Below are 13,135 nucleotides of genomic sequence, written 5' to 3'. Positions count from 1 at the left end.
AAGCTGGGGGGCAGCGGACTGACCTCATGCCTCCTTCTATGCATGAGGAGTCCAAGCTGCTTCTTTTCACCTGACAGAGGGGAATTTCCCCGGCCGGACGTAGCGCGTGGAAGGGACACGTTATTCCGACCAGTTCCTTTCCCCTCCATCAGGCGCCCCGGCTGGCCAGGGGGAGGTAGTTTTAGAGACCAGGATTACGGCATGTTTTTGTGAGGGTATCTACCCTAGGGGACACGGGGAGAACATGCAAACTCCACACAGAAAGGCCCTATCGCCAACCCCCGCCTCGGGTATGGGCACAAGGAAGGGGTTCATAACAAGGTGGGTGGTAGTCACTTGACTATGGGAGGAGCGGTCATTTCCTCTCCCTTTGGCCTGCTGAAAGGCCATTTCCTCTCCCTTTGGCCTGCTGAAAGGTCATTTCCTCTCACTTTAGCCTGCTGAAAGGTCATTTCCTCTCCCTTTGGCATGCTGAAAGGTCATTTCCTCTCCCTTTGGCCTGCTGAAAGGCCATTTCCTCTCCCTTTGGCCTGCTGAAAGGCCATTTCCTCTCCCTTTGGCCTGCTGAAAGGTCATTTCCTCTCCCTTTGGCCTGCTGAAAGGCCATTTCCTCTCCCTTTGGCCTGCTGAAAGGTCATTTCCTCTCCCTTTGGCCTGCTGAAAGGTGGATTTTCAGGCCTGTTTTAAAGGACGCCAGTGATTTGCATTTTTTGAGGGACGGGGTCAGGGCATTCCACGCTTGGGTGGCAGTGCTGTAGAAGGAGAATCTATGTTTGTTTTAAAAGTGAGTGGTACCAGATCGTTGTTCTTGCCCCCTCTAGTATTGTGGCTGTGGTCATCGCTCACTTTTTTGAGGTAGTTAGTCAGGTATGCGGGTACTGAGGGCATAGAGGGCAAAGCTGCATTTACAATTTTAAATGTCAATCCCAATTTCAATTGGGTCTTCTACCCAACCTATACTATCAAAATAGGTTGCAAAACGATGGGTCATGGGCCCCAGGCCGGGAAGTAGTCGAATTAGTTTGTTTTGGGAGGTTTGGAGCTTCTGCCTAGGAGGAATCTTGTTCTTTGATTTACTTTTTTGATCACCTTTGTTGTCATGCTTTCATCTGTCAGCTTGTTGTCAAGAATACAGCCCAAATATGGGCTGGAGATTACTATGTCATCAACTTTCACCTTGAAATCGACCTTGCTGAGGGAATGTTTGGATCCGAAAAGAATAGATTATGTTTTACCAAGGTGTAGTGAGAGTTTGTAGTACGGATTTAAGTTCGGAACTGAGAGCCTCCTCAACTTGCATCAAGTTCTCACCCGAGAACAATTTGCAGTTACAGGCAGCATCCATGTCGTTAATGTAAAGCAGAAACAGTAACTGACCAAGAATGCTTCCTTGGGGCACCCCGCAGTTCACTGGGAGGGATGAGGAGTGAGGACATGGCTGATGTTAACCACTACCACACCCACAACACCAGAGGGAGTGCAACAAACCATGTACAACCCAGATTCGGCACAAACAAGGGACTAAATTATTTTCGCTCCTATGCCACCAAAATGTGGAACGCCCTACCAACAGTCATTAAGACATGTGAATCCCTTGACTCCTTCAAAACCGCTCTCAAAGGGCACCTACGGATGGCTGCAATTCGAAACTGGCCTCTGTAAAATCTGAATCCCCCCCCCCCACCCTATTTCCCCTCACTGTATATGTATCTTTTCCCTTTTTGCTTCCTATATGATGAATTCCTGTTCTGTTCTTTAGCTACATAGAAGTGTCTATTTGTATGTCTCTAAATGTTTTGATGAATTGAACAATGTGGACCCTGTTGTAAACAAGTGTAATGCTTAATTGGGTCGTCCACTCACAGTTAACAGTCTTTGTATTGAGTTTGTGCTTAAAATGTACTGTAAATTCTACAAACTGTTAATAAATATTTCAATCAATCAATCAAAACCTCAAGGTATTATTATTACCTCAAGGTAGGATTTCATCCAACTACTTTCTATGGGGGAAACGGGGCAGAGCATCCCATCCCATTGCAGCATGCTGTTGTAGGCACAGCAGCACATGAAGCGATGGTTCAACTTCCTTTGCCGTCATTTTGGCTTGTGCAGTAGTTTTCCTTCAGTGAGCAAACAGTCGTTAACACAAGTCAAACAAACTATACACACACCGGAAACCAGCGCTCTGCAAGGCACCACAGGAAATGGATCCGTCGTCGTTCCTTCGTTGTCTTATCATCCCATGTTTGAGTCCGCCCCAAGAGTCCAGGTCTGAGTCCATTCTGCTTAAGGCAATGTCTCACATTTTCAATAGTCTCTCATCTTGAACCATGAAATACGTACTAGCCTACCTTTAACAACCTGCCTGACTTTCAAAGGATGCATATCCTTTGAAAGTTCCCTCCCTCAGGTCCCTCTGCCAATCTAAAACCATGGAAACTGGAAGACAAAGTGGCATCCCTATTCTGGGCATGTCATTAGTCTCTCAAGTCAGACACAACTCTTCCACAACTTTTGGAATGGTATTGACTATATTCACACAGCGGCCATTTTGCTCTCACGTCATATTTGCGGGTTGGGAAGGAATGCCAACCAAACCAGGCGGCATTTCATTAACATAATCAAATGGGTGAGCCAACACACACACAAGGACAGGAAAACATCAGTGAATGGACTCATTTGAAACGCAGCGAGGCAATGAGCTGCAGAGGACAGAGGGGGATGGAGAGAGCTGGTCAACTGTTCATTTGTGGTGCCCCAAAGACCCTCTGGGGTTAGGGGATATAAAGTCTATCTGTCTGGACAAAAACCATTTGCCTGTATCTCTTTCCCTGTCTATCTCTCTTCTATTCTTTCTTCGTTACCATTGTCGCAATATTGCTTGCCCTGGGTGGATCTTTGTTGGTTTGTAAAGTGTCTTGAGATAACTTGATGTCAAAAATCACACCCATGTTAAACGAGGGCCGCTCTTATCATACATCATCTCATTCTGGCCAATCACAATTTGCGTCTTCACTTTTGTCTTCCAATGTTTGTGTTTACACACTTTTGTCTTCAATGTTTTTGTTTACACCATATATGTCAAACTCAAGGCCCGGGGGCCAAATCAGGCCCGTGAATGAATTATCTTTGGCCCGCGGGGTGATATTTAATTAGTATTAGAACTGGCCCTCTGGTATACTGCACGGACCACCATAATACTACAAGTCCCACAATGCACTGCGAGTGCATTGTCACGTATCGAGGGCCCGCAAGCGCAAGCATGCGTCTTCTCTCCACTATTGATCAGCAGTGAAAGTATATCACTTGTGGTCAACTTTCAGCTACCCCTCTCCTCCAAAAATGGCCCGTGTGTTGAAACACAGTCCGGCCCTCGACTTGTACCAATTTCTTTATTTTGGCCCACTGTGTATTTGAGTTTGACATCCCTGGTTTACACAGACCCTCAAAGTTGGACCTCTAACACAGCCAATCTACAAAGTTACAAAGGCTGCAGTGTGAGCTACTGTAGCATAAAAATGAGCTTACACATTCACTAGAAATATAGTAAAATAGCAGGTAAAAAGAAGAAACGCCCACACTGGAATGTGACCTGCTCCCAGTAAGTTTGTCAATTTCCTAATTGCATGCATATTTAATACAAATTAATCTATTTCTAATCTTTATTTGGGAGATCATATTTATTCCTTTTTCATAAAAAATAATCCTCCACATTTACTGTATTCCACAATTCCACCAAATTAACCTAGAAATTTCATTAAAGCTAATCTTACCTGTGAGCCTTGTCCTGTGTTGACATTGCCTATGTTGATGTGAACTGTAGAAAGAAAATGGGGCAGAAGAAAACATGTTATTTTAGTCAATGATACAAATATAGCTATATTGCTCTATAGAGAGAGGTGAAATACATACAGCCTTAGGCTAGTTCAGTCATGCTTGTCCTAAATAGGGCCATTGCAAGGAGAGGGGTGAAAGAAAACTACCTTTCATTGTATCAAATGTCTTTTATTTTAGGAAAAAGATGTACAAAATGCCTCAAGCGCCACATTCCCTCTGTCTGTGTCCAGGTTAGGTTTGTGAGAAAACTTGGCACCATCAGTCATATATTAGCATATTTGTCTCCACCAGGCCGAAGGCATGTGGGGAGAGTATGTTTTGCACTCCGTCCGTCCGCGTGTCCGTCCGTTTGTGTGTCCGTGTGTGTGTCCGTGTGTCCGTGAACAGCTAATCTCGGCCACCGTTAACCCGGTCGATGCCATATTTTGCACACACACTCCCTGGATGCCAACGATGAACCTCTGCCCCAAACTTTCCAGAACAGCCTGTTATAGCGCCACCAGGAGGCCGCTTTGTGCAAAACAAGTTTTTGCACAGTACACCTACAGGTTTGTCCAAACATCACGCAAATTGGTACACAGTCTCTCTAGAGCCATTCAACGAAACGGGTCTTTCAGATTTATCAGACTCCATCCTGATTGGTTAAGATTGGCTTCCAAAGTTCACAGGAGTGCTCAGTTTCAAACAAAATGCTGCAAATCATGAACACATCGCGTGATTTCCGTGAAATTGTGCACCCACATTCCCACTAGGCCGAGGACGAAATGCCACATGAACAATTTCAACTCAGCCTCAAGGTGGCGCTATAACTGGCCGAAAAGTGTTTTTACCTCTAACTGCACGGATCTGTGGATAACCTGGTGGAGACCTGTGCCCGGAAGGGCACTTTTTCTAGTTGTAATTGGAGCCTAGAGAGCCTCTATCCAATTATATTGCTATTGAAAATCTTCACACAAGGACTCCCAGGGTTTAAAATCAATACATCAAAATGGCAGCGTTTAAAGGGGGGGGGGGGGGGGGGAGGAGTTAGGCGACTCAACAGTGACACCTTAGGTCACTGTGCAGTATTTCTGTAATCAAGCGGACATGGAAACATACATAGGGAGGGACCCACATTGCTGTTCCTTGGAGTGGCTAGCACCACGCAAATAAACTGTAATCTGTACTGTACTGGTACTGCACGGGTACAGTACTCTGTACTATACTGTACTACTCGCACTGTACTGTACTGTACTACTCGCACTGTACTGTACTCCTCATACGGTATTGTACTAGACTATACTATACTACAATATCACAGTGCAAAGTCATTTTCTGCTTATGGTTGAAAATCTCCATTACCTAAGACACAAATGGTATGATCTTATTTAAGATAATTGTATATTTTAGTATCTACATACAGTACAATCCTGATAATCAACCTTTCCCATTATGACTCAATCTGCAGAACACTGTAAGCTTAATTTGAATAATATAATGAAAGTACTTTGGGGGTTTGTAAGTAAAATACCAGCAAGACAACAGAGAAACTAGGTTGTAGACATCTATTTTCCCACTGTCCCTTCCCTTCCCTTCCAAAACTAATGCAATCCATAGCTGCCCGACCAAAGTACTGTAATGAATAGGTTTGATGTATGCAGACTCAGAGTATCCAATTAAAGCATTTAGGCATATGAGAAATTCTTACGGTCGGACGGTCCCATACATGTTTCTAATTAACCATCTTAAACTAAAAACAGGACCAGTGTCTCAGAGTACAGCAGTATATGGCTTCAACAGCACAGAATAATTTCAGTAATATAGTGCATATTGGCAAATGAGAATTATACAAGTACAATGACATTAATAGGATTTTAAAAATGTTTCATCATCTTCCATAGAGGCTTAAGATCAGAAGCTGAAATGTGCTGAATTGCTTTTCAGAGCATGTAGTGTGGTCTCGTCAGGTCTGAAGTCTCACAGCTTCCGTCAGGAAAGATTAAAAATGCAACATTTAGCTTGAAACAAAGCTTCCTGCAGGAATACAAGCACGTTCACAAGTCACAACACAATCTGTCAGTGTCACAACAAACTTCTAGTCTGTACTCTGTTCAGGAGGACAAATCAGCTGCTTTGATTTTAGCACAAAATTTAAAAAAAACTGTTTTCACAATAACGCAGGATAGTGATTTGCCTTAGGGCCGATTCATACTCCTATTTACAGCTGTTTCGGCGCTGTAGTGCCGAAATGATTCCGGCTCGTCAGAAATTTTCAGTAGCACTGAAGAGCCGACTTTAGGACGGTACCCGCCCCCCCGAACCTCAAATGACGTCAAATTGTAGGCTCTACAGCGCCGAACCGACTTTTATTCGGCTCTAAAGTATGAATCGGCCGTTAGTGTGAACTCACGTGTTAGTCATTTTGTGCGAGGAGCAGCACTTTGTGGAAAGGGGGTACTAATGGCCCTTTTTGGATTTGCTAATTGCTAATTAACACAACAATTTCTTATTTGCAATAACGGCCTGACAAGAGGCATTGGGGATGCACAGAGTCTGTCCCAGCACATTTGTTGGCAGTTGGTTCTGTTGGTATGCTTCTCATCCATTTCGGTTTCACCGGTTTGGCAGAAAACAGAAGAAGAAAAAATGTGTTGTAAACATGGTTGAAAACACACTTATAACTGGCACAGACTGAGGCAATTAAGGTGGTACTACTGTATATTGGGAGGAGGAAGAGTCCTTGATAGAGGATGAGGTTAGTTAACCAGCAGAACCTTTGTAGCTCATTCCACTAACTAGCTGCATACTGGAATGAGGACTCGGCTGATATTAGCCATGGATCACACAAGTTACGCTCTGTCCGTCACGAGCATCATGGATGAACTTCAACCTGGTTTTTGCACGTTCTCCATATTTGCCCCGTACATCCGACAACCTCACAATCGATACACAGGCCACGATACGATATGTATTACCATACACGTTGAAATTAACATTTACAGAGTCCTAGACCACCGATTGCAGAATATTGTCACTGATGTTTTTTTTAAGCGTGACACACAGCATTTCCTGGCGTATCACCATATTGATGAATTGAACCCACCCCTACGTAGTACTACATCAAGGTGCTTGCTTACGCCTTACCCCATGGCCACGGATGTTACAATTCTGTATGGGCCCGTATTTTCCGTAATGTTCAATAAAAAGCATTTTAATCTGATCCATATGCTAAGTAACAACACAACTCTATCGGCTGGGAGGTGTATTGCACTCTGATACATTAGAACTCTCAGAGGTACTGCATATTTTACCCATCCCTACGTCAAGGTGCTTGCTTACGCCTTACCCCATGGCCAGGGAGGAGTGAGACATGGCAGGATTGTGTCTACAATGATTAGAAATAGATGGTAAGTTTACAGAGGAGTACAGATTGCTTGTGATGTGTCTGTTACAGTCGGTTGTAGCAAACCTAATGGCACAGTGGGAAAGAACTTCTACATACTTTCTTGCTTTATTATTATAATATTAACCTAATTATCCATTATAATTTTGTTCACAGAAGTTAGTTAGTTCATCTAATTATAGCAGACTAATTTGATATAGACTAGAGGAGTGCAAAATCTTGTGTTAGACTAATTTATTAACTCAAATAATATTGACCTATTTTGCATTGCATGCACTACAAATGCAGTAGTGTTGTGATTACCGGTAATTTGCAGTGTACAATAATACCGGTACTTACTGAAATGATCCAGAAATATTATCTGCGAATGGTCTGAGTGTGTGTGTGTGTGTGTGTGTGTGTGTGTGTGTGTGTGTATTCCTGTATTTCCAGCTATCAGTTTGTCCAATTTGTAGCAAAGGATCTGAATGAAAGACCTGTCCAGGGAAAATCATCCTCTTTAGCCAGATTGCGTCGTAGTACACACAACCATCTTATATCAAAAATGTGGTGTACATACTGTAACTTAATTATTCGCTGTCCTTGTTTGTTACTGTTAAACTCCGCATTACCGTGTTGTTCATTCACTTGACAGCACTCCATTGACAGCAGAGACAGCAAAATTTGTAGTGTTTTATCATTTTGGATAGATTTTTAATTTCCTAATAAATAATGTGACTCTGCTTGGCTCTAATTCAATTCAATTCACCTTTGTGTTTTCTTGGATATTGTTAATGAGAAGGGGATTTTAATATAAACTAGATGACACTTTGGATATAATCAAATCCATGAAATGTTGTGGCTTTATACATTTACATTTTTGACATTTAGCCGACACACAAATATAGCAGAGTAGGCCTGCTAAACCCAATATCTCCCTTGGACGTGGCGGTTTTCCTTTTGAATGAGTTCCCACCATAGAGTAGGTTCCCACTGATCCCACACACAAAACACATATTTGAATCCAGATGGTTATGGGGGGATGTCTTGGATAGGTTTCCCCAGTGGTGGAATGTCAAGGAGGTGAATGTAATCACAGTAGCCAGGGGGGATTCCCCATTGGCAGGATTTTATATTTTGTTTCCATTTGGAAGAAACCATGCAGGTGCGCATACGTCCTGCATGGTTGCTTTCTTATGGCTCCAAAATGACTTCATGTGGATACTGCAACTAAGCTTACTACTATATAGCCTATTCTTACAAACTATTTAATTGTTAATCAGATCATGCAAGTAAAAAAAGAAATGAGATGACTCTGTGATGGGAAATCATGCTACATGGCCTGCAAATAACATTTATGTGAGTTTCGATGCATATAGAGATTAAATGGTTTGGTGTTGGGGGGGGGGGGGGTACCTCAATATCGGCACTATAAAAGTGAGTGCAATGTGCATCGCCGCCGTCGTTAATATGTCTGCAATGAGTGCAATTCCTCTTTTTCCATAATGACGTTGATTAATGAATATTTTTTATATTCACTACTAGTTTCCTGCGGTTGGGAATTCCCAGGCTGCTCAGCTATACACTTGACTAGACTATAGTACAGTAGAAACATCGTTGTATTAATAATTTCACGTAAACTGTAAATGTGTGACGAAACTGCCTTGAACATGTGTATTGATACCGTTGTTTTGTATTACCAGCCACGTGTGTCAATATTGTGCAACACATCACTAATCACTAATCTCAGTTGTTTCATTATTCGCGATTAATGAACTCGCAGTATTTTGAACAGTGTGTACCTCGTTTTCCAGGGCTATTCTGAGCGAGTAAAATGTGTGAACAAAATAAATCAATTAAATCACAGCTGAAATACGATTCTTGAACTCGCAGAGTTAGTCATTCATATTTCAAAAACATATTTTGAACAGAGTGTACATCGTTTTCCAGGGCTATTCCGAGCGAGTAAAATGTGCGAATAAAATAAAATAAATCACAGCTGAAATACGGTGCAAACTGCAAAGTAGCAAATAGCATGTGTCCACTGTGTGTCCGTGAAGAATGTGTAATGCGTGTTTGGTATTAGAAATTAGAATACACGTCAAACATTAGTGTACGATTATCAAATGAAATGACATACACTTCTCACTTTTTGTTGGCGGTCAAAATAACCTGCAAGCTTTCGTTTCCGTAAAATGAAAAGGGTAAAGAATAAGATTCGTGCTGTTCCACAGTTCCACTGGGCTTCGCCTTTCAACTCATCAGGAAGTTAAAAAGAATCATGGCTCCACTTCTCAACAGTTAAGAAACCGCGCAGCGCTGCCTCTTCTTAAGCCCAACCCAAACATTGTCACCCACAGTTCAATCGCTAAACACTACTCGTCCCATGATATATCTAAAAGACAGTCCAATTTTGTTGTAGGTGTTCAGTGTTGACTGTCCTAGCCCTGCTTACATATGAGGGTAACGTAATTGAATACTCACAAAATGACAGGATAATCATACACCGTGCCAATTTGTGCCCGGTGACAACACTGTTCCACAGCATCCTTGAAGAGTCCCGGCCGGGTCCTGTACGGATATAAAGGAAGGAGGCTTGCTTGCAGCCTTGCAGCGCGTTCAGCCTTTTTGACAGTGTTGGAAAAAGCTTTTCTGTCTCACAATTTCACGGACAACTAGGGAGTGTGTTCTGGTTTGTACAAGGCGTAGGCGCGCCCTCTGCTGGCTGAATATACAGTACAGCGTAACCTCGCCTCACCAGGCTTTCCACCTCGGAGGAAAAAGTACAGTGTCAATTTAGAAAGTAACTAGAAAAAGTGCCCTTCTGGGCACAGGTCTCCACCAGGATAGGAATGTAGGACATTGCAGCTTGCCTTCATCTGGTGGTTGGATAAAAGGGCAACAAAAGTAAATAATAATAGAAAATGTGTTTTACATATGTCGGCCTCCTGGTGGCGCTATAAAGAGCAGATGTGAAAAATTCCAGGCAAAGGTTTTTCCTTGGCCTCTAGGGAGTTGGCATACAAAGTTATCCACAGATCCGTGCAGTTAGAGGTAAAAACACTTTTAGGCCAGTTATAGCGCCACCTTGAGGCTGAGTTGAAATTGTTCATGTGGCATTTCGTCCTCGGCCTAGTGGGAATGTGGGTGCACAATTTCACGGAAATCACGCGATGTGTTCATGATTTGCAGCATTTTGTTTGAAACTGAGCACTCCTGTGAACTTTGGAAGCCAATGTTAACCAATCAGGATGGAGTCTGAGAAATCTGAAAGACCGGTTTCGTTGAATGGCTCTAGAGAGACTGTGTACCAATTTGCGTGATGTTTGGACAAAATCTGTAGGTGTACTGTGCAAAAACTTGTTTTGCACAAAGCGGCCTCCTGGTGGCGCTATAACAGGGCGTTCTGGAAAGTTTGGGGCAGAGGTTCATCGTTGGCATCCAGGGAGTGTGTGTGCAAAATTTGGCATCGACCGGGTTAACGGTGGCCGAGATTAGCTGCTCACGGACACACACACACACACACACACACACACACACACGGACGGACGGACACACGGACGGAATGCAAAACATACTCTCCCCCCATGCCTTCGGCCTGGTGGAGACAACTAGAAAAGTGCCCTTCTGGGCACAGGTCTCCACCAGGAGGATAGGAGTGTGTGTGATGTTTGACAGTAAACATTTTGGAGTTTTTTAGTTTGTTTTTTGCATACATTTTCTTCATTTTGTTGAGTAAATGCAGAGGCAGATCACTCATAGCATCTCTGAGGATATAATTCTGGATGAGCAGGACATTTGCAGCATTTTGTACAAAATGGGCCAACTTTGGAAGGCAATCTTAGCCAATCACTGTAGAATCTGAGAAATGTGTAGGCCTACCAATTTGCGTGAGATTTGGATGAAATCTGTGACTAATATAAACAATGTGTTTTTCAGAAATCGGCCTCATGGTGGCGCTATAACCGGCAGATGTGGAGGGATGCAGGGAAAATGTTTATCCATGGCCTCTAATCCATGGCCTCTAAGTGTGCGTACAAAGCATAGACTGTAAAGAATATGGACAAAGCGTTCCCCGGGTCTAACATGGACGTAAAATGATTAAATGAAGCCTGTAATTCCTTGCACTGTAATTCGCCATATTTCTAGATCCGTTTGGGCCCAGCTGGCCATTGGCTGGCTCCGTTTGGGCCAAGCTGGCCATTGGCTGGCCCAGACAACGAGGCGGGACTTCTCCCCTTACTCTTCGTTGGTTTTTATTTTGACTGAACGGGGGGTGGCTCCCGTTCATAGACTGTAACGGTAGCCACGCCCCTCAGAACATACGCGACTTTATGGTCATTTTGTTTATAAATGGGACCATCATTTTCCAAAAAGAATATTATGACATGAGAAATTAGACTTTAAACTAGTGACTGAAAGTATTCATGACCATGTTTATTAAGGTAATAGGTGAAGTTGGGCCCAAATACATGGGCCTCTATGGAGCTATGGGTTTTTTTTTGGGCCCAATGACAGCGCCACAACAGGCCATTATATGAACTTTCAAGTCCCGATTTCACGAAATATCTGTCTGACTGCCCCCCTGGTACAAAGTTGTACACAGATTGATGCCAAAACAGGAATTGCCCTGTTATAGCACCACGTGAGCCTGATTTGAGTGGCATATGTCGTCCTGGCCTAGTGGAAAAGTGCATGTACAATTTCACGGAAAAATATAATTTCACAAAATCGGCCTCATGGTGGCGCTATAACAGGCCGTTGTCAGCGTTGTGGAATATTTGGGGCAGAGGTTTGTCGTTCCCATCCAGGGAGTGTGTGTGCAAAGTTTGGCATGGATCGGGCCAACGGTGCCGGAGATTAGCTGGTAACGGAAGGACGGATAGACGGACGGACGGACGGACGGACGAACGAACACACACACGGACGGAGTTCAAAACATACTCTCTCCCCATGCCTTTGGCATGGTGGAGACAATAACCAAGGAAGTGTGCACCCATCATTGTGCAAATTACAAATTGCTGGAATGCAGTGGACCGTTTTGAATTTTGATCCATAGATTTGCTGCAACTTACGTTGCTGCAACTTTTTCCCAAGGAAAATAATATATAAATAAGAATTTTCAAGTTTCATATAATGAGGATGTTTCACAGCTGAATATATTATTCTAAAATAACAGCTAGGCATATCTCACTTGAAGTTAACTTGAGCCCAGGGGCAGTGTCTTGAGTGTAGGCTACAGGGTTTGATGGCCTTCATTTTCGGGCCTGTTGAGAACTGTAGTTTTCACCGGCTGCCGGGTGTGGCTGCAATAACTTTGGGGCGTCTAGAGTTTGAATGAACAGGTATCATTCAAAAGGGAGACATCGAAGAGGAAGGACGGGTGGGGAAGGTCAACATATGGAATCTCAGAACAGGTCAGCTCCATATATCTAAGAGAGGGTTTGAGGTTTGAGGCCAGATGTAGAGTTGCTGGCCAGCTCCATATATGCAGATCTAGGTGATGATCCAGTCTTCTCCACGTATGGCTATCCAGGGTTTGGTGAGGTCACCGTCATGATCTTCATATGGAGACGGCAATATATGGAGCGTGTCACAAGGTGTGAGGGACTGACGGCCTTATATGGTGGTGTGATGTGTCATGACTCATGAGGCATGAGGGACTGACGGGGACGGCCATGGTGGTGTGACTGACGGAACGATGGACGGAAGGACTGACAGGTTTTTATAGCAATCTGCAACCTACGGCCGCAAAGCCCAGAGCCAGCCCAGGGCGTAACTGCAGTGTTGAGTGTTGAGACATATAGGCAGGCTGTAATTTCCATGCCACAAATAGGATGTCAGATAATAAAGTTTTCTGGGTAAAGTATTTTGAGGTCAAAGCTCTGGAGATGAGAGTTTGTTGCCATGCAGCCATGATCATTCTTGGCACATTTC

At 43.5% G+C, this 13,135-nt stretch overlaps 1 protein-coding gene across 2 annotated transcripts in view; it reads right to left on the bottom strand.

The window, feature by feature from the left end:
• b3glcta (beta 3-glucosyltransferase a) overlaps positions 1-9,853 on the bottom strand; it is a 65,315-nt gene extending 55,462 nt beyond the window's left edge. For both annotated transcript variants that reach the window (XM_083773332.1, XM_083773331.1), the window contains exons 1-2: positions 9,683-9,853; positions 3,774-3,817 (exon numbers count right to left, since the gene is read on the bottom strand). In XM_083773332.1, the coding sequence (XP_083629458.1) occupies positions 3,774-3,817; positions 9,683-9,746 (108 nt within the window). In that variant the 5' untranslated portion in view covers positions 9,747-9,853. The remainder of the gene's footprint in view (positions 1-3,773; positions 3,818-9,682) is intronic.
• Positions 9,854-13,135: the final 3,282 nt, after the last annotated feature.

The sequence above is a fragment of the Protomyctophum parallelum genome, assembly GCF_964188405.1.
Source record: "Protomyctophum parallelum genome assembly, chromosome: 9".
NCBI classification, from domain to species: Eukaryota; Metazoa; Chordata; class Actinopteri; order Myctophiformes; family Myctophidae; genus Protomyctophum; species Protomyctophum parallelum.
The sequence above is the reverse complement of the archived record's forward strand: the minus strand, read 5'-3'. Positions and strand labels throughout refer to the sequence as shown.